At 33.4% G+C, this 22969-nt stretch overlaps 2 protein-coding genes across 7 annotated transcripts in view; both read right to left on the bottom strand.

Moving 5' to 3' along the window:
* Positions 1 to 4078: 4078 nt before the first annotated feature.
* Positions 4079 to 8815, bottom strand: LOC128243810 (uncharacterized). 3 transcript variants are annotated; one of them, XM_052961768.1, is made up of 7 exons: positions 8676 to 8774; positions 8441 to 8532; positions 7102 to 7308; positions 6407 to 6523; positions 6229 to 6285; positions 5553 to 5637; positions 4079 to 4959 (listed from the first exon to the last, which is right to left on the bottom strand). In XM_052961768.1, exons 2-7 carry the CDS (start codon positions 8508 to 8510, stop codon positions 4548 to 4550), a joined length of 948 nt encoding a protein of 315 aa, XP_052817728.1. In that variant the 5' UTR covers positions 8511 to 8532; positions 8676 to 8774; the 3' UTR covers positions 4079 to 4547. The 3 variants fall into 3 exon arrangements, with proteins under 3 accessions (XP_052817728.1, XP_052817729.1, XP_052817730.1); XM_052961769.1 differs by lacking the exon at positions 8441 to 8532 and having other exon boundaries at positions 8676 to 8815; XM_052961770.1 differs by lacking the exon at positions 6407 to 6523 and having other exon boundaries at positions 8676 to 8782.
* Positions 8816 to 13530: 4715 nt separating this feature from the next.
* LOC128244747 (carcinoembryonic antigen-related cell adhesion molecule 5-like) overlaps positions 13531 to 22969 on the bottom strand; it is a 49412-nt gene continuing 39973 nt past the window's right edge. For 3 of the 4 annotated variants that reach the window (XM_052962799.1, XM_052962800.1, XM_052962801.1), the window contains 8 exons: positions 19446 to 19500; positions 19204 to 19289; positions 18874 to 18904; positions 18580 to 18623; positions 18069 to 18111; positions 17584 to 17669; positions 16824 to 16836; positions 13531 to 15047 (listed from right to left, as the gene is read on the bottom strand). In XM_052962799.1, coding sequence (XP_052818759.1) covers positions 15002 to 15047; positions 16824 to 16836; positions 17584 to 17669; positions 18069 to 18111; positions 18580 to 18623; positions 18874 to 18904; positions 19204 to 19289; positions 19446 to 19500 — 404 coding nt within the window. In that variant the 3' untranslated portion in view covers positions 13531 to 15001. The remainder of the gene's footprint in view (positions 15048 to 16823; positions 16837 to 17583; positions 17670 to 18068; positions 18112 to 18579; positions 18624 to 18873; positions 18905 to 19203; positions 19290 to 19445; positions 19501 to 22969) is intronic. The other variant, XM_052962803.1, reaches the window with a different exon arrangement.

Below are 22969 nucleotides of genomic sequence, written 5' to 3'. Positions count from 1 at the left end.
TTTCAATGAAAACTACCAGCCTTAACAACATGTAAATAAGGAAGATGTTGTTCAAATGAAACTATTGTTAAAACCATGTGTCAGGAGTTAACTGGCTTTCCCTTTATTGACTCTTTCCAAATGATATATATATTTTGTTTCATATTTTCATTTCGAAACACCTATTCCTACATTAAGGTCAAATGTTTTAAAATAAAGAAAATAAAAATTGTGAAATATCATCGTACTATTGTAAATAAAGCCTTCTTCCACTGTTTCAACTGTTGTTGTTTTTTACATTGGTGCAACGTGATACATTCTGCTCCTTGAAGTCCTTTGGTCGAACATTTGATGTTAAAATAACCGGCCTTGTTTTTATTTATTGATGGTTTGTCCGTTGGTGTTATCCAGTATTGTCTAATTAAAACGGACCCCAAAACGAAGTACATTCTTAAAACTTTTAGCAATTTCTTAATTTCTTTCACGCTTTACGATGAAACATGGGGTTTTAACAGTGAAATAACAACAGTGAAAATATTAATTTGATATTTTCACTGCAAAATAAGGAGTGAAAATATCAACTTTCAGAACTACTTTTAAATTCCTTTGTTGTTACATGAACTTGTCTTGATCAAAACAAAACACTGGACTTCAGTAAATTATGTCAAGAAATGTTAAAAAAAATAAAGAAATATTTTATAAATTTAAATAAATATATAATTGGAAATTAACAACTTACCGTTTATTACCGGTTATCAAACATTTTACTGATCTTTGAGGCTGAATGTTCGAACATTTGCTTTCATACCAAACAAATTACAGACAAAAACAACTGTTCGAACATAAATAAAATGTTATATCATCGTTCAAATGTATTTTGAACTGTTAACCGCTGTAGTACGTAAAATGAGCTTCCTGGAGAAATGACACAACAATTTACAGATAGATCCGATATTTTTTACCCCACCCACACCTCAAAATGTGTCAACAAACTAGCGTGGCATTTACTCTTTATCTGGAAAACAAACATTTTAAAGCGAAACAGACTGGTCTCTGACAGTAAGATGACTGAATATTAACTTTCTATAAAAATACGCGTACATGCAGTCTTAAACTAAGAAGAATGGTTAAAATCCAATGAGTATCCACATTTGTTTTGCTAACACATTTGACCTTCCAAATTTTCATTCTTTAAATAGCGGCGTAGTAATTTGGTTATGTATTCATGCCTATCTAAAAATAAAAAGTGTTTTCATTATTTTTTGGAACATATGTGCACTAATAATACTTCATTGTTTACTGTTCATAAAGCTTTGCATAAAAAACGAGCGAATATTAAGCTATAAGAATGAATAGCAGAGAACTTTTTCTCAGCAAACCGAAAGTAGAAAAGTTGACAGCTATAATCATGCATGAGAGGCGCCCCACGGGTAGCGGCGTAAAGCCCACCCTTTACAAAAAGGGGGTAATTCAGAAATAAATAAAAAACAAATAAAACTCCGAAAATAAGCATAAAAGAAACAGAAAATTTGTTTATTTCAGTGTAAGATCGTATTTAATTTCACTCGTGATCATAAAAAAACTACATTTTCAGTCGTGGCTTCGCCACTCGTGAAAATATGTTTTTCTATGACACTCGTGAAATAAAATATGATCTTACACTGAAATAAACAAAGATCCTCTATGTATTTTATACCACTTTACAATTAAAATCCAAATGCTTTAAGCGTTGATAGACTTTAGGGGCGTAGCCAGGCCTTACTGAATGTTACGCACGAAAGTGGGAGGGTTGTGGGTGTGGGAATATCCCTGTAGCCTGGGGGAGGGGGGAGGTCGGGGGGCAAAAATGGAAAATGGAACTAACATGAGCTCTGAGGTGAATTTGGGGGGGGGGATTTATAGGTTCGAGGCGGCCGACTTTGTAGTTACCAAGATTTAGGCTCAGTAACTTGAGATGATCTTCCTTTTTTCTGATATCAATCTTTAGTTATCCCTCAACTTTGATGCCATTATTGGCCATGTTTTTTTTTTCATTTTTGATATTGATGTTACGCACATGCGTAAGTGCGTAGCGCTGACTACGCCCCTTGGCTTCCGGCCTATTGCAATTTCTAATATAGTCATGTAATGCCGAATCGAACGGAAAGTTTGTAAAGATTTTTCAGTTTGTCTCAATTAATTTCAAGCCAGAGTCTTGAGCATGTTGCATAATTATGTATATGTATAAACTTTTGATATAAGTCCGTTCATTTTGTCCACGGGCGACATTGGTTTAGGGCTATATCAGGATACCTCAATACATACACGGAATAAATATTCGATCCAGAGGGATTTTTCACGAAGATTCTGTCATAGTAGAAAGAAACTTTAATCATGAATATAATTTACACGTAAAATGCAGTTTGTTGGGTGCATTAAAAATGCCTGAATGCTTTTTCCGTGGCAGACTATTGTTTATGAAACCAAAGTTCCAAATAAGGTTTCATGTCCAATTTATATTACTCCATTTATTTTTATTTTTTGTGGTATTCCTCGTATTAAAAGAGTATTTTAAATGGTTTTGATTCCATTAAGTATCAGTATAAAAAGCCTAAACGCATTTGTGAGCATATATATACTTCTTTAGACTGGCGAAACTTAGCAGGCCGAAAGCCTTTCAACGCTTTAAGCGCTTTGATTTTTTACGAACCTTGAAAGCCGTGATAGATAAAATATGTTTGCCAATTCTTTTGTTACATGATTGTTTGCTTTTGATTGAGGTCATCGGGAGTCAAGTGGGGTCTCTGGCCTCACTAGATTTGCGTTCATACGTAATAATCACACGCCTTGTAAGTATTTTAACAATGGGCATGAAACTGAAACTGACAGGAAATAAATTGTTTTAAGTGTTAATATTTTGTTTTGTAAATGTGATGCACATTTGTTAAGTTCGTGACATTAATAAAAAGACATAGTTGCATCAGTCTCACAAAATATAACAATCATAACGCAGGTCGTGTATAACATTTGGTTTATAATATACCATTATAAATATGTCCAATAGGCTTTATTTATTATTCACTTGTAAATTTAGGACGGATGCACATCGACTGCAGAAGTCGAAGAATATTGTTTATACCCCCTACCATACACACACACGCGCACATAGAATTCTTTTTCGCTTCATTCTTTTTTGGTGGGTGTGGGGTGGGGGATGTTGCTCAATGGGTGTATTCTGAAGGGCTACAGAACAGAGGAACTTTCATTATGTTTGCGTAAAGTTTAAAAGGGGTTGTTGTTAGTTTAATTATGTCGCCGCTCATCCGAAATTTACTTAAAAAGGGATACACCCTGGTGCAGAAGCACTTATTTTGATGTTCAAAGAAATCTACAGAAGACTGGTATGTGACAAATGTGAATTGTAAACAAAGTAATTAATCCATTTGAATAATAATATAACGTGATAATCTTCTTCAATGTAATAGCTTATGTTGATTTTCAACGTTATTTTTAAAAGCAAATCATCCGCTGTAAAGCAATTTTCGAGCGTGTAGAGCTGAGGAACGCGTGCCGGGTCCGGCCGTGACGGACCGGTGTGCATACCAAAATGTACAACCTTAGATGTGTGAGTCGAAAGAAAAACAGTATTCCTGGCAGTGTTGTGGAAGAAACTGTGGAAAATACGACTAGTGTTTGATTGTTGAGCTATTGCATCTTGGATATATTTTCTTTCTGCACGTGCATGCCGGGTATGCAGCTATTAAAAGCATTTTCGATATGAACTCGTATCCGTACGAACTACTTAATCCTAAATCGACCATCTTCATAACGTGTAACCAATAATGATTGTTTATTCATTTATTTTGCATCATAGAGTACAATAAAGATTTTCTTTATAATTCTCAGACCAAGAAATCATTCGATAGCTCAATTTGCCAAAAATGCATTCCAAATACCAGGTAACTGTGAATCGCAGCATGACATGGTCTGCTTAGTCATATTCATATGATATCAGGTAATATGATCAGGATTGAAATATTTTATTGTATTTCTTAATGCAAGACACCCAATATTATTGACTATTGTAACATACGAAGTTTTTTTAGCGATTGTTATACACAGCAATATTAGTAACGTTAATAAGGACCAGTAAATGCATTGTCGGGTCTGCCATGTTCATGACTATTTGCCAGTACTTCGTTAAGTGCTTGCTCACCAAAAATGCAGCGTCTTATGTCCCTGGTTTAACACCAAGTACTCCTTAGAGACTTCTAAATGTTATAAATATATCTCCTTGAAATCGTATATATCCCAGACTTCAGCACCATATAACAAACGTTGAACAGTTTGAAAATCAAACATTAGCAGTTGTTTGTAACATTTAGTGCTAGGCTACTTAATGTATCAAATACTGTGATAATTCGGGATTACGTCGACATGGAGTCAGATATTTGATTTTTTTTCATTCCGTTTCGATGTTCAGTGTGAGTGTTAATAAATACAGTCAAAAAGGAGTACTCCGTAGAAAAGAACATACTTCAATGATACAGTTAATTTACGTGTAGGCGAATGTGTGCTTTCTGTGAATATCAACCATCAGTTTTTTCTTCCGTTTCGTTCTCCAGTAAGCCTGCTGTTGGTGTTGCCGTGGGAACTAGAACATCAGACTTTTCAACATTTGTTTGAGCCTCATTGCTATCACGTGTATGTTCTATTGTGTTATTTTCCTCAAGTCTGTCATAACACAGGCTCGAAGATTGTGGCGTGTTGTTCAGTATTCCAGTTGTGATATGGTCATATTCATTATCAGGAGCTGGTGTGCTTTGATTTAAGATATGAGAATCACGAATTTGCTCATAATCTTTACGTTCATTGTTCGGAGGAGCACTTTCACTTTGTGTTTCATTTCCACGTGTGTTAGAAATTGTCGACCCCTCATCTTGGTATGCTGCATTCGAAACGGCTGGTCGACTCTCTTGTGACACTTGTCGGTTTATTTTGCTAAAAAGATAAGATACATTCGATATAACGGTGTTCCGTCATTTGCTTTATTTTCTTTATGCCATGTCGTTCTATTGGTGCCGTTTTAATGAGCACTAATCATAAAGTAACATGAAAGGGATTCGCATTTGCAAAGTTTTTATCTAGAATACGTTATACATTTATTCAAATAAAAAGTAAACATAATGTTTCAACGGTTATGTTATATTTAAAACAATAATGCAATGAAAAACTACAGAGACAAGCCCAATAGTCCAAAATGCAAGTATAAACTCTGTTTAAGGTGAAGAAATTGTACAAAAGACACAACACGTATACAAAACACAAAAGAGCACACAAGCATCGAAATAGCCTAATTAATAATTTCCGCCTGGGAACGTTCAGTGAAACACTAGTTCACGGAACACAAGTTCACTGGGGGTTTACTGGTTTTAATGCACATCACACTTGTCACACCATTTATTCCAATTTTTAAGAACGTTGTTATCTTATTTAAACTTTCCGATACAAATTTCCCGTTAAACACAAATATAACCATTTTGATTATTCATTTAATTATAAGACATGTTTGACCCAAGGATAACATTGCTTACCATTTTAAGATAATGATAGTCATGACCAGTATGGAAATGGTCAGAAATGATCCAGCAGATACTGTGTAAATAATAATCAACATTTCTGAAAAAGAAGAAAACATTGTTTTTGTTCGTGTTGAAGTACTACAGAAACTTCAAAAACTAACATAAATGAATTTGATAATACAATTGAAACTACGTTGGCAAGCATAGATGTCAAATGAATAACAAAGCATCCTTTTAAATGCACAAGGCTAAGGCACATACATTTATCGCAACGACGAACTTGTACAACGTACAAGTGTAACATGCGAGGCCTAAAACGCAACAAGGCCAACAGATCCCTTCAGAAAAGCATGTTCAATCAACCCTGAAGGGGTCGACTGGTATTTAAAATACATATATTCTCCATTCACACAGAGACCTGGATAAGCGATTTTGCATATAATTAAGAACACTAACGTACTTCGAACGCACTTCCGCGTACAGCGGAACGTTACACAAGCAACACATAAAGACCACACATCTTTATCAATAAATGTCGAGCTCTTCATGTCGTTAAATGAAATTATCAAAACGCGAGTATTATATACTATACTGTTAATTTCATTACAATATATTTTATTTCCGTAGTTTTTGTTTTGGTCGATATAATGGTTGATATGTGAAATGAACAGGAATCCCTAACACGTACTTGTTTCAGTCTTCCCATTCTCAGTTCCTTTCGTCACTTGCTCGTTGTCACCTGTATCTAGGGATAAATACATCAACAAATATAGATATATGATAAACAAAAACCAAACAATAGAACATAAACAAAACTCCAGTTACTACAAAATACTACATGTATTAACTTTTGTTTAAAAGATCACCTTGTTCACAAAGCGCGAGAAAGCTAATATTTGTCAGAAGGTCCATTGGTAAAAAAGATACAATAGGGTGTTTATTATCGACAAGAAGAACGCCCTGTAGACCATGCTCATAGATGTCTGCAATGATAAAGATATACCATACAAAATGTGTCGGTATCGCAAGCTATACACCGTTTTAAACCCTTTAAAGTGACACTCTTATTCAATACATACACATGTATAACAAACATACATTGTGAATGATTAATGTTTAACTACTACTAAATAATGCATTTATGGAAAATATTAATTTCTGATTACAGGATTGCAACAATGTATTTAATAGCTGAAAACGAAAACAATATTAAACGATTGATGAGTGCTTGAAGATTTACTGTGATCTACCATCGTCTCATAAGGTAGAACAACTGTGTTTTCTGCACCTTTCTTTCAAATTAAACATGGTATCCTTCATAAGAACCATTATTTTTTACATTTATTCATCCTCTTTGATATATTTAAACAATTGTATTAATTGTGGTAAATCTTATTTGAGAGTAAGAGTGCATCTTTAAGAAAACAGCCATTCATCGGCCGGACTGTTATTGTTTGATTGATTTAAGTGATGTGGAGTCAAGGTATTTCTTAATTTCTCCTATATGATCATGCTTCCCTCTTTCAATGCATCGGTGTTACCAAGGAGACTGAACACATACCATTTCTGTACCCAGTCCACAGTGTTTCCTGTTGTATATCATCAACAATAAGAAACAAGTCACGATCAGTAACAGCATAGTTATGATCACCGCTCACATCCGGTGTGTCTGAGTGAATAGGTTTCCCTAGCACGCATGGTATATTGCCCGTCATGAGGTCTTCAGTGGAGTAGTTCGACGGTAAGACGTAATATTTCGTATCTGAAGCTGAAATAATAAGTTACATGCATTTAAATCTACTTTGTACATCATCAAGCGCTTAAATATCCTATATTTTTCTTACGATATGAACTAGTCCATATTAACAAACGTGATTCAATTTAAATCACACGGGAGAAAATATATTTACAGCATAAACGAAAAATGATTCATTTGAGGCTAAAATGAACAAAACCTACTGGTCCCTCACAACCAGCTCGAGTCAACGAGCAAAAAGAGCCAAACGATATCGAGCCAACCGGTTTATCTTGGTTTATGACCCAAATATATTTTATCATGGTATTCGTTAAAGATGCACTCTTACGCCCAAGTAAAATTTACCACAATTAATACAGTTGTTTTAATATAGCAAAATGGATAAACAGAGTCGAACACAATAGTTCTTATGAAGGCTACCGAGTTTAATTTGAAAGAAAGGCGCATAAAACATGATATTTTTGTAGATATTAGTAAGTCTTTTTGCGCTCACCAATCATTTAGTATTTTTGCGTTTTCAGCTATTAAATACACGGTTATAATCTTGTTATCAGTAATTAATAATTTCCATAAATGCATTATTTAGTAATAAGTTAAAGGTTTAATAGTCAAAACTGATGTTTGCTTTACATATGTATGCATTGATTTTAAATAGTAGAGTCACTGTAAAGCAAAATCCACTGGAAATTTAAAACCGTTTTTAGGTAGCATATTAAGGAGTTTGTCACTGTCCTGTTTAAAGACACTTCTTAAGACAATAAACTGTGTTTCCCATAACATAATCCCAGTCATTGATTGTCTAATTCGTCCCTAATAACAGTATTAAGCTAAGCCCACCTGTTTTTAATTTCTGTAATTTGCGTAAAATTTTAAAAATGATTTAAACTTTATAAGGGAATTTTCTTTATGAAAAACACAGTTAACCAGTTTATCTATCAAAATCACAATTGAGTTAAAATGTTTGCTAATTGAAATTCACTGCGTAAGCCTGTTAAGCATGGCCATTTCAAATAGAAACTAGACAATAGGTTACTATTGTAAAAATGTGAGACTGTTTTTTACCCCCAACTATAGGTATACATTTTCAGAATGTTGGCTCTAAAGATAACTAAAGATAATATAGGCTTAAAGCTTGCTATCATACTAATAGATGTGCTTATCATTGCCAGATGGTCGTAGGGTAGCCCCTGCCGTTTATGAACAATCTCAGTCATCCCGAAGCTGCTCTATTCATACCTTTTATGTACAAGAAATATCTTCCGGAACATATTGAAATGGGCACTTCCCCCCCCCCCCAAAAAAAAAAAAAAAAAAAAAACAACACCAATTTTAAGTGTAATATTGATAATATTATAACGAAATACGACCAAATCACTTACAGCAAGAAATACACAGAAACTCTCCAACAAGAAAATATAATATTAAATTTAAACCGTCCATTTCAATATGTCCGCGGATTCACAATATTATAAAACTTCGAGTTATGACTTTCGTATCTAGTGTATTAGGATAAGGAAGTATTTTGTTGTTCCTCTTCTGATTGACGTTTCGGTAATTGATATCTGTTAAAGTCCGTGTTTTCTAAACATTTGTTTCCTGCTTGAATCACATCAGAATACCGAGTCAGTCTTCAGTTCTTTACCATACATAATAAGGGTTCGTGTGAAATATGTCAATGTCACTAGGTACATTTTAGATGAGACCAAAACAAATTTGATTACAAAATACGATACGAAGTAAATTTACCATCAATTGTGTTTATGTTCGTGTTTAACAAAAGAAGTTTCCATGTTAATCTTGCAGTATTATCTTCCGGCCAACGGTTATGGATTGTTTTACAATCTAGGTACCTCTTAAACAACGAAAAAAGTAACAACCGTATAACATCTGGGATGACCAGCCATAAAAGTATAACAAATAGCCACAATGATAATGTTTTCGAAACTGGACAGGAACAACTGGTTTACATATATCAATTGCCAATGCCACTAGCGGATTTTCGAGGGGGTGCAACCGCCACCCCACCCCACTTAAATCGCCCAAATTATTTTCTTTTTATTTCAATCAGGAGAAGGGGGAGGGGTAGGTTGTATTAGAAGAGGAGATAAGGTGCAAAAGTGAGCCGAGGAGAAAGTTGAGGAAGCTGCATGAAAGGTGGAGTCCGATGAAAATGAATAGATGAATAAGGAGAAGGGGTATGATGACGAGTATTAGAGAAGTGTTAGTTATTTGGTTCGATCGAAATACCAGTCAAACAAATCAGTCAATCTTTGTGGTTCCACATTTTATTATTCTACTTATATTCTAAGGCTCTACTAAACAATCTATTAAGCCCCCGTCACACCTAGTCGCGTTGTCACTGCGATAGCACGGCGTTGTTAAGTTTCCCAGAGCGCCGTGAGATCGCTGGACTTTTTTCATTTCTTCGGAGTTCCTTGACAATCTACTGCGTTCCTACGGAGTTTAAGTTGGCGTTTGTCTCCGCTCTCATTATGCTTTGCGCATTCGGAGTGCAATGATCGCCGAAGCGGCTCCGTACAATCGTTGTAATAGCGCAGTTAGAAAAATAAAATGCATTGTAAGCGCCGTAGACGCACCGTAAACGCTCCCGTATAAGCGCAATAGGGACGCGGTGTCCTCTCAGAGAACGTCGAACGATCGCCGGACAAGCGCCACCGATAACATTGCCTCCGCACTGCGACCTCTGTGCGCACCCGCGGCGATCCTGTGGCGATGTAGGAGACCTAACTCTAAATTCTAAAACAATTTAAAATAATTTGTATTTAGGATTATGGTGTACTGAACAAATTGTGTAACTTCTTAAGATATTGTTTCCCACTATAGCGTATATTTTTTAAACGAATATTAAACAGGAAATAGAAATACAAATATATCAACCTTATTCGTTAAGTGTATAGAGAATGAAATTGCTTTATTATTGATATATTGTTTAAAGTGCAGAGTTTCATGTTCACTAGGCATTGTGTATCCTTTTTATACGCACCGCTCAAATGAACAGGCTTAACAGATATACCTGACTAAATCAAAACTGTATTAAGTGTATTTGTTTTCATACAACATTGTTTCAAGGCTAGATCAATCATATTCAAAACTTTTATAACAGGTAAACATGTAATGGTTGAAAGATGGGTTTAAAAACTTAAGCAGAAGTGTGTTCATGTCCGTATGTATATGTAAGTGTATGAAAATGTGTATATATTATAAAAAAAATATACAATTCATTCCTTTCTTTGCTATGGCTAGCTTATAAGTTGTGTCGTAGTTATTCTCAAGTTCGCTAAATGGAAACAGAAATCAGGGGCGGATCCAGGAATCAACGTTAGAGGGGGCGTAGCTTAGGGGCGCAACCTTTTGACATGCACCCCTCCCTCTGAACCGAAAGTGTATGGCGTAAACTGTTTGCATATGGATTGGGGGTTAAGCAATCAAGAAAAAATAACAATTTGTAGTTGGAAATGATGCATTATGGGCGTATTTTATTATTTTTATCTCCTAAATTGACATAAAAAGTAAACTTTGACGATTTTAGAGGGGGCGCGCGCCGGATGCGCCCCCCTCTAAATCCGCTAGTGGAAATAGTATCATTAAATGTTCGGGGCTAAGGCAACACCGGAAAATGTAAACAAGTATTTGAGTGGTTAAAAAGTAAAACTTATGACATCTTATTGCTGCAAGAAGTGCATTGTTCACAAAAAGTATTTTCAAAATGGAAGGAAGAATGGAATGAACCTTGTATTTTTAGTGCAAATAGTAAAGGAGTGTCAATTTTTATAAAACCAAACGCTAATTTAGAAACTCAACAATATACTGAAATTAAAGAAGGTAGAATTATTGAACTAGATATTAAATTGAATGAATATTAATTAACTTTAATAAATATTTATGGGCCTAACAAAGATGAACCGGAAATATTTAAAGCCTTACATGAGTTTCTGCTTGGAAATGATGAAAACTAGATAAAAAGAACTGCAAAATGGACACACACCAAAAATGTAGAGGCGATATTAATAGTATAATCAACACTTGCCAACTAGTCGACTAGTCGACTGCTACATCCGTCAAAATTGCAATATACGTGGCACTTGAATAATAACCTCACATGCATTATCGATTAGATTACTTTTTAATATCAGACAATCTATTAAATTACGTAAAAAGTAGTACTATAAAACCAGGATTGAAAACCGATCATTCTTTAATACAGTTTACGAGAGATAATTTAAAGGCGGAAAGAGGTCCGGGGTATTTTAAATTAAACAACTCTCTCCTTCTGGACACAGAATATCAGTCCAAGATAAAATAATGTATCCAAGAAACGATAGATTTTAATAAAGATGCAAATGCAAACATATTATGAAAAATAATATAAGGTTCGATTAGAAACGAAACAATAAAATATGTTTCATATAAAAACATTCACTAGAAACAGAGGAGGAAAAGTTAATAAATGAAACAGAATGTATTGAATCACAACTAAATAATAACATCCCTGACAATATTGATAACCTAACGAAATATTTGAAGATCGAAAGCAATGCATGTTGAGCAAATTGCTTTAAAAACGATAAGTACGAAGCCCACAATAAAAAGTGGGAAATACTGAAACTAACATAATCAGTAAAAGACACAAATATCAATAAAGATTTTTTTAATGTATGTATTTTGTGTGTGTGTGCGTGTGTGTGCGTGTGCGTGCGCGTGTGATAGAATAGGTAGAATTCATTCCTTTTGCGTGATTGGCTAGTCTGTGTTATCACGTGATATTACCGAGGTAGGTCTATAGCTTAATTATGTACCCATTTGAAGTAGGCCGTCGTAGCTCAGTTGATACGACGCTGTACTTCAATTTTGGCGACACGGGTTCGAATCCGGTCTCCGACACAATTTTTTTTTTTACATTTTGGTACTTTTTTACAATTATGATATCAAAGCGCACATTCTATTAGATAATTGTCCTAAGATTCGTTACAGAAAAACTTTTTTTGGTGCAAATCTGGTGTACAGTCCCTTTACTTATTGTACAGAATTACCCAATATATATGTGCATCTGATACTGAAATAATGCGTATCCAACGGAACTACTCCTGTCATTCAATGGACGCATTGGTAGTATACGGGCGTAATGAACGGGCTGTTGACATTCGATAAAAATAACCTTGTGTCCCAAGTGATTGTGTCAAATGAAGATTAATAAACACAATATTGACGAATTTGATTATCTATATCGCTTTATAGTGGTAAGACTCACAGACTATCAAATGTAGAAGCATCACATCGATTTTTAATTTTAGATTCGATAGGGACCTACACTATACGACTTAAAGAAGAGTCAACAATCTATGCGTTTATAAGTATTACACAACACATACGAAAAAAAGTCACAACTACAAAAAAACAACAACATCTTAATAGCTTTTCTGTCTTTTGAAAAGATTTTAAATGGCTAGGCTTTATCATATCAATATTTGAAGCCCTTTTATTTGTAGATTGACCCATGATACATGTAGACTGCTGTGGGTTTTACCGTGTATTCGATAGACGACATGCTGCCATATGGGAATAAAGCAAAAGCAGGGGAGGCTTTTAAAAACTTTGCAAGAATATAATTTACAATTGCGCCATGTATTTCAAAACAATTAACGGATTCAGTATAGATGCAGCAGTACAATTCCAAATTCCCTCCTTTGATGAATGCGATTGTGAATTTGATGAAAGTACTTCCGTAAACCATTTGAACATTTAGCATGCCACGATGTGGTTCTCACGAACATAAATAATGTTAAAAACAAGACACTTTTCTTTCATAAGGTTGTGCATTCGGAGCTCTTCGGGCATTTTTATCGAAAACAACCTCGGATGTATTTGGACGGTTTACATACTCAAAAAGTGGTACGTATAAGTCCACTGCAAGTAGATCGCGTAGTAATTTTATTTAGCAGTTTAACCTTATGACTTAACTCTCGGGAATCTTAATTATGTTTGCAATAATACACTTCACTGGCAATCAATATAAACTTAGATCAATAAATTCAACTCTAAAACACTACATTTAATTAATGATATAATTAAAAAAATCGAACTACTTTAACTGATGTACCGGCATACATCCGAGGTTGTTTTCAATAAAAATGGTCGAGGAGTTCCGAATGAAGGTAGTGTCAAATATTGATATACTATGACAAATAAAACTTAACTGATGTTTCAATATTTTTTTTATTTTATTTGTGACAAAATGTAAACGATGTATCGCAGTCAAAAAATTATAAAGATGTACAATCACATATACACAAATAATATCAACGATATCAACGATCCGGAGAATGTTCGGAACTGCTTGAGAAAAGGAACATATATTGACCGTAGGTGTTGCACTTATATCACATAAACAAATATTTACACCTCAACTTCCATTCCTTAAATGAACTGCTTTTCGGCAATTGCGGTTATCATCCGATGAACGCAACATCTTCGGATATATTCGGATCACGAATCATCGCATAACAATAAGCATGAAAAATATTGATCTTGGTATTGTTTGTATTGATATTGAGTCCACAGGTCCCGAAAAAATAAATCCAACATTTTACGAAGTGTTAATTTATGATATGTTCATTTATTTTGTTGGCAATTGTGTTTCAATGCTACGTTTTGAAGTGGTTGATCTTTTCCCGCGTTATTCTGACGTCATTTGATAACATGTTTCCAGTTACATTCTAGTCGTTCTATATACAGAATGGATGACAAGGATTAATATCAGGTTTTCTTAAACGAAATGAAGTAATTTTTTAACAATTCTTGAATGTAATAATCAACTGTTGGTGTAGATATAACTAATGGATTGCGGGACTGATACCATTTTTTTGGGATATGAACGCATTTGGGCTAGTCAAAGTACGCGTGGAGTCCTTTGGATTCCACACACTTTAACCAGCCCAATTGCGATCATACACCGAACATGAGGTCAATACCGCAATTTATTCCTTAAATAAACAATAACAACAACAATATCAACAAATGTTCTGTTGAATACAACATAAATACCACACGTAATAGAAACTTTCTAAATGTATGAAAAGTTGTATATACAACTTATCCAAAGACGGCGTTCCCATTCGCCATAGGAATATGACATTCCAAAGGGGAGCCAACGCGGAATATTTATTTTCAAAATGTCAATTTGGGGATTAATTCCAATGGGAAAACATTTTCTTCTTTTATATTATTAAAATTGTATTTCACTGCATTTAGTTATTAAAATAGGGAAAACCGTTCGTACGGTATAACATATAAGTGTTTTCTTCAAAATATAGTATTGCTTTACTGTCTACACTGTATTCTTACCAAAACCTCAGACAAATTTATACTACGACCCTTTCAAACAAGAAAATTGTTTTTAATATCCATTTTAAAGTCGTCGTTCTTTTTTCTGAACGCCATAACCTCTTTTTGTACACGTCAATAATGAGCGAATTTCAAAATGTATTCCCGAATTGTCGCTTCCATCAGTGACTGTAAAACCCCTATGGGCAGATGGGGGCACCTCAATTTCTACACCGTATTACTGTTTCCAAGCTTCGACAAAGTACTAATACCACGTTTTGTTCATATTATTAATGGTAATCTGTTATTCAATTGTCTTAAATGTCATTGATACTCTTCAATTCCTCAGCTCACTCCTTATGCCTCAAGCGCTGGTGACCTCTAACTCTGAATAACCAGTTTCACAGGCACTGAAGAAGAAGAAAACATACTTGTCTTATAACCTCGTCTTAAATACTATTTTCAAAAAGTTTAAACCCATAGTTTTAAAAGGATGTGTATTGGGTTGTATTCAATTAAACACATTAAAAGAAAACTTTTGAACATTTAAAAACACTTGGAAACAAATGCGGTTGAGACCGGAATGTTATAGTACCCATCAACATGGAATGATGTGGACCATAATGGTAGACAACCGGTCACCTAATTAACATCCATATTCGATAGTTTTACTATTTTGAAAGAATAAATACTTTCATCATAAGATTATTACGGTTTCATGAAAGGGAGGTAATCGTTGGTATGCACTATGTCAACAAAATAGAAGGTCACGTTGCGATCCATTACAACAAAAGCCATATCCAGGTTAAAGATGTAATTAGTTTAAGCATGCAAAAACTTAAGTGAGGTTGTGCACACCAACTGGTTTAAACCATCATTAAATTTACATTTTACTGGCCGTTCCAAGGCGGTACCTAACAATTCTTGTTAACATACCTAGTTTTTTAATGCAGTGTTGTTTGTGGATTTTGTTGCTGTTGTTCCATATTTCTGGTTTGTGATTGTTTGTGTTTGTGTTCTATGTCTTTGGCATTTATCCAGTGCCATTAAACGGGGTTTATGTTTAAACGTTTGCCTACTAAGCTTATTTCCTGTTTTTTTCATATAAATATTAGAATTTTTTAGGAGAATAACCACACAACCTGGCTATTGTATGGCGAATGATACGGTAGTGGTCAGGGCATATAAAATGCGCTCATGGACAGTTAAAAGCGATATTGTAGTCGTTGTAAATAAAGCTAAACTCAATCGACTTCACAAGAATGCTTCAAAATGTTTAAGACCCGTTATATGTTATTCTGTGGTGGTCAGACACAAACAAGCTTGCCTTATAATAACTTGAACATACAGGACTATTGTATAGGCCTTCATCCGGTTCATTTATTATCAAATATAAATTTTATGCCGTCTTCATTTTTCTTGCACATTCCAATGGCCCTTGGGATGTATTGTGCCCTTGTTCACCATGACATGGTTAAATGCGTGCGTAGAATGATACAACAAAAGCCGTAGACCCTTGTAATGGTCCTGTAGTTGCTTGTGTACAGTTTTGGACAGGTTTTTCATCTAGTCAGCATTAAGACTTGTATAATTATGCAGCTTTCGGTTTAGCTACAAAAGGTGTATATCTCAAGAAAGTGATATTTGAATGTTATAGATATTATTTTCCTGAAAATACTTCTTTTTTGTTTGAAAATTCAAATTGACTGATAGACCACGTAAATAATCAATTTAATTGAAATTTATTGGTAATTTCACACTTAGCTAGTTTTGGTTAAATTATATTTTAGTCGGTCAAATATATTTGGAAATGTCTGTTATTGGAAATTTATATAAATAAATGAATTATTTCAGATATAAATTTAGAAATATTCGTTCAGTAGGTAAGCTTAATAATTTTTGACGAGATTGTTTACGATTTATTTATTTTAATTTCCCGTTTTAAACAATCAAGTAGACCAAGTAATGACACTTTACTAAATGAAACTACGGGAACAAACTCTTACTCAATACAGTAAGTTCCCTGCAGAGTATTTGTGCATACTATGTTAACAACTGTATATTTTATGACCAAAATAATAGCATGGTTATTACGTAGCAACATTTGAGTATTGAAGTCAAATTATTTCTTACTCTTCTTATAAATGTAGCTTTATTTGACAACTATCTTTAAGCATATTACTTACCTGGGGTCGCGTTCTGAAATAAAAAAATAGATATTTGTACAAACATTTAAATAATCTAAAGCAACATTACTTCCTCCATTTGTTAAAGAATAACATAGCACCATGAGGCCACTCAAATAATGTTTGTTTGCGTTTACTCGACCATTTCAGTAAATTCAGTGTCATTTTATGTCCGTCTATTTTCCACAGAGGGCTTTAAGTAGCCAAAAGTGCATACTACAGGGAAATAGGACATATTTTAGCAAATATATTATCCGAAATTCCGTACCTAACTATCTACTGAAAAAAAAGTTTGGTAGGGTAACCGCAAACACGTGTTTTCTTTTTAATTATTGTCTGAGTTAGTTGTATTTGTTTCTAGAATGATGTAAATCGTTCAGTGTTTTTTTTTACATATGTGCTTACAACTATGCTTTTGATCACTTAGAAAGTTGTAATATAACCTTTCAAGCTATTTACATGTCGGCTAAATATTATTTGACGGGTATCACATACATGTATCTCAATTTATTCAGATGTTTTCAAGAACGACACATAGCCAATGTTTACAACAGAAGCAGCGAAAGCAAGTAAATTGTGGAATATGCAATTGTGAATTATGTTATATGCAATTAAGCTTAAAACAATATGGTCTATGTTTTTGCAAGAAATAATTGTAGACACGTATGATAAATACCTCAAGTTTAAAAGGTTAATGTATGTTTAGTTAAAATTGTTAAAAAGACAGTAAACAAAAATGGTGAACAATGAAACAGCTTACGCAAGGACTGATAGTGGTGTAGGGCTTCCTCAGATACAGTGTCCTGAGTGAAATTGTCGGAAGTTGTTGGGAGTTCCATCGGCACTCTTTAACATTGACATATCATACATGTAATTGTCTTGTTTTGAACTCGTTCCGACATTTCACGTTATTTTAGAAAACCGAACGGAAAAGATACCTCCGTTTTTTTCTATTATATATAATTGAAATATTTCACATAATAAATAATGAACACAATTTTAAATAAAAAAATGGATTTATTTGTTGTTGAATTTGCGGTATTGTAACGTATTTATACTTGTATTATCAATGTACAGCTGACATGTTTAACATTTATACTAACCCTAACCCAAGCGCTTATAACCTTTCTCAAACCGGCAGTTTTTTTACACTCATAACATATATTTAATAATCAAATCTGTAATTTAATCTATATTGAATACGACTTTATATAGTATTAAAAATGACATGGTATTGAAAGGTACCTGTCATCAGTTGGTACATCCGTGGCCATTGATACGGAATTTTCTGAAAATAGTAACAAACTATCAATAAAATCGAACTTGAAATATTTAAGAAATTATACAAATATCACAGTAGAGATAACAAAAATACACCGACGTTTTTATGAGTTACTGAAGATAAGGATGTGAATTAACGCATCCAAGAATAAAGACTATAAATTATAGTTGTTCAATTGTACTGAACTATTGATATGTATTTGGTGTCACTGTGGCTAATCAAATGGACATAAAACCAATTACACAATACTAATATGACAGTTTTTTTCGTCAAAATACAATGGAACCCACAAGGGACAAGCCCAGTCGTCAATTATTAAACAAAGTCCCTGTTTAAAGACACACTGTTTGGATGTTATTGCCAAACAGACACTAAATTAGAGTTACACAACGTCACAAAATGTCACAAACAGAATACACATATATCAATATATCTTTATTAAGAACGGTCAGCGAAACAATATAATACACCTACCATGGCTTCTTGCGTCTAAAGCAGTGTAATCGCTTTCTGTTGCCCTTTGAAGAAGAATAAATCATTTCAATGAGAAAAACGTCATTTCCTTTCAAATAAAACGATAGATTAAAAAAAAGGAAGCGTGTGAGAATAATTAATGTTGTACAAATGTTGAAACTTTGTATTACCAAAAGTTATTCGAGACCTACTACGTATATACGTCTTATATGAAAACACCGGATATAAATTGATACAACATGAACCATAGAGAGAATTAAAATTTAAAATTAGATTAAAACAGCTATTACGTACCTGATTTGGTTCACTAATTGAGGATTTTGATCTAAGAAAAATACAATAACACTCAACAAATCATCGGGTCAAATAAGATATAACAAACTACATATACATGGTACTACATACATCGTTTTCAGTGACGAAAAGTGTACGGTTTGAGGAATTCCGGATCATTGACAGATACGTATATTATTCAGGCCCTCAGATCATTGTTATAAGTGAACGTTCTAATGTAAAATGGTGAAACTAGCTCACATTAACATACTAAAAAGTAATACTTGCTGCAGGTTAACTAGTTGAATGTGAAGTGAGATTTAGTGACGAAATTAGTTGACATATACTTACGTAAAGACTGATATTGCGGATCATTTCTGTCAATGTTCACTTGGTCATAGTTATTTATTTCAGCAATGGCTGTGAAATCTTCAGACCTGAAATAATACACAGCGAGACATGGTATTTATTCAAATCACTGCAAACATACGTTATCATTTTATCATATACGGTAATAATTTCATTCCAAATTACTATTTTTATGTTATTTCCTTTTTTGGGGCTACAGTTACATACAATATTTATAAGAGTACCTAGTGTTGAGTTCAGTATTTGTGTACGTCGGTTTTTCTGGAACTGCAATCAAAACTAGAACTTTTCATAGAATAAAAACACATACTGCCTCTATGTTACTCATCAAAAGAACTATGTTTAAAACACATAATTAGATTATTACAGGGAAACTGAATTCCATTTATTTGCGTAATCATCTAAACAGAGGAAAGAGAAAATCACTGCTTTAAATGAAGTGTCTCGGAAGGTGTTTTCTTTACAAACTAGCAACGTTGTGTATTTACAATTATATTAAGCTATACAAAATATAAATCGGCGATAAAAGCATCTTTTACAAGAATGTAGTTAACTGCTAAGAAATGTTACCTTTCAATAACATTGAAACATTAATGCATTAAGCATTAAAAGAATTACTTAAACAGTTAAACACGCCAAATGAACTTTGTGAAATCTACTGTGAACTGGGAAATAAAAACATCAAATGCATTTTGCATTGATTAAAACTAAAAAAGATATACACGAGTTGTACAAATCATGTATTGTATGTTTAATAACAACATTAAATACAAATTGTTATTGTTATTGTTTAAGGGCGTTTACAAATAAGCTTAGGTACCAAATTAATGTTTCGTTCCTTTGATTTTTGCCAAAAACAATTGGAGCGAGCGACCGAAAAAACAATTACAATTTTGTCAGTTTTCATAAAACCCAAAGCGAGCGAAGAGAGAAAAACATTTTTTCTTATAGTCAATATAATTAATAAATATTGTTCAATAAAATTGCCCTAAATAAAACCCATTTGAATGCAATCTTGAACTGAATGTAACATAATGATATTATTCACGTGTTACGCTACACGTGTCGTTTTGGTGCCGTGAACAGGATATCAACAACGAAATGGGCTGCACAGCGGCGGGAAGTTACACAACGAGCGAGAAGTACTCACGACTATTCAAACCATGTGACGGAAGCTTACGTACGATTTGCGGACCACGGGTAGAAAGTTAGTGACGTTTTATTACTTTGAATTTATTGCCTAAATATGACATATGTTGCTAAAATTTTGGGATATTTAATGGGCAAAGTTTCGGATGTTAAATGCAATCAGAGCAATGCTGTTCCCTTGAAAGAGACCCAAAGCAATCTAATTTCTGACTAAACAACGTTTCACATTATTTAGAATTATAAAACCATTGGATTTAAATAAGAATAAACTAAAGAATTAGTATTTAAGGTAACAAACTTTTAAAGATTGAGAAATTCGATAAAAAATAAAACATGTGTGAAAACAACGTTGTTAAAAAAACGAAGATGTTGTCATGTATTGATGTATAGTCATTTAAGTACATTAATTGAATAATTAACATGGAAAAAGTATGTTTTTAAAAATAGTCCGAGAAAACTTATTAAGAAGTTCAAACGTTAATGGAAGTTGCATAAATACAAACATAATGACTTATATTCAGAGTGTATTGCAAACACTGAAGATAATACAAAATGTGATTTTTTATGTCGAAGAAGGAGAACAATTGCAGGTTTTATTACTGCAGTTGTCATGCAATTGTTAGAATTGTCAAACAAATCAGATAGGAAAATGAATTCAATGTTACCTGTAATTTACTTGACATTAATGATAAAGACGCTCATAATGAAGTTAGTATTAGCGTAAGAGATCATTCAAAAGTTAAGTATATATTAGTTAAGGCTATATTCGTGTACATATTTGTAGTATTTTGTCAATATATCATTCAATATAATGTTTAGTTAATTTGTGATAGTTTTAAAGTTTTAAAACTCATATAAATAAATCATTGTTTGGATAATAGTAAAGTCTAAGAAAGAAAGCGTGCAAAATGAAAAGTAATTTCTTAAATGACATTATTTAAAGTGTATCGCCTGAATACGGCAAGTAATATTCAATTTCGAAAAAGGGACTGTAGTTCATACAAATGGTATTGTATTCAAACAGAGGTAGTTTGGCTGCTGAAAATCACTAATGAAATTGTTTGTTAGGTAGTAAGTAATCTAATGAAATTGTTTGTAAGTAATCTAATGAAATGGTTTGTTAGGTAGTAAGTAATCTAATGAAATGGTTTGTTAGGTAGTAAGTAATCTAATTAAATTGTTTGTTAAATTGTTGGTTAGGTAGTAAGTAATCTAATGAAATTGTTTGTTAGGTAGTAAGTAATCTAATGGAATTGTTTGTCAGGTAGTAAGTAATCTAATGAAATGGTTTGTTAGGTAGTAAGTAATCTAATTAAATTATTTAAGTAACTCACAGATAACTTTGGTAAAACTAATGAAACAATTAAAAAGTTTTAAGTTATCAGATGATAAGCATGACGGATATCCATGTTAAGCTGGTGAATTAGCTTTATTACAACTACTTAGTATGTACATATATATAGGTCTAGAAAGACCGGGTTTCTTAAAAGTGAATGGAGATGATTTATTCAATACAGATATTGAATTTCAACGAAATTGTTGGACTCCTGTGAAGTCACTTATAAAACTGACTATTAGGTTGTGTGTAATTTAATAAATTAATTATATCACTTACGGATGAGTTTTCTTAAAATAATTGGATAATTAAGAGTGTAAGTTACCAAATGATAAGCATGGCGACTCATGTTAGGCTTGTTGATTCGGCCTTCTTGCAAATAACATAGTTTGATCTAAATGGCTGTGTTAGTTATCTGCTGATAAGAAGGACAGAACGGAATTAATGCACATATTGAATGAAAGAGCATTTTTGTGTAGTAAATGTAACATATAACCTTTGTAAAATATTGCATGAAAAAAAAGATGTTCTGAATATTAAAAGTAAAATGCTGTTTATGAAAATAAAACGTTCACAGAAAACTGAGGACAAACATTGATTAAACCTTACATACAAAACACTGACGTGCAGATACAGTAATCAATTATGAAATTGGGTAAATTTTAATAAATAAACGTGCCTGAAAACATCCACATAATATTTTATTGGTAAAAGCAACACCTATGTCAATGAAACGTTTTAGAAGTACAGGTGATATGTCACGTGATACGAACAGTCAATGTCATCATACTTTCTTCAGCGAAAATCAAGCCGATAATAAACCGCGTGGCGACATTGTGTTAAGTGTTCATCGGTGTTTCATAAAGGATCGAACTATATTCTAGTATTACGTATGTTTGATGTGCTAACCAGTTGGTTACACTTCGGAATATCCAGAGGAGATAAGCACACACTCTCGTATGACCTGTGCTTGGCTGGACGTCACATGATTAAGTCTTTAGGACCGTGATGATTCCTGTGTGATGGACAACACCAATTTGGGATCGTTTGGTACTAATCTCCAGTGTACATGAACACTTGCACACATCTATCTTTGTACACTTCACGACTAACCAGTCGCATAATGGCAGAAAATTTCGAAACGAGGTCAGATGTGGTGGGGACATACCACAATCAAGCAGCCAATGGCTATAAACTCTACAACTACAACAACAACAGCAGCAACAACAACAACAAAGATGATTCCATGTCTTCAGAATGATC

The sequence above is a fragment of the Mya arenaria genome, chromosome 8 (assembly GCF_026914265.1).
Source record: "Mya arenaria isolate MELC-2E11 chromosome 8, ASM2691426v1".
NCBI lineage: Eukaryota > Metazoa > Mollusca > Bivalvia > Myida > Myidae > Mya > Mya arenaria.
The sequence above is the reverse complement of the archived record's forward strand: the minus strand, read 5'-3'. Positions and strand labels throughout refer to the sequence as shown.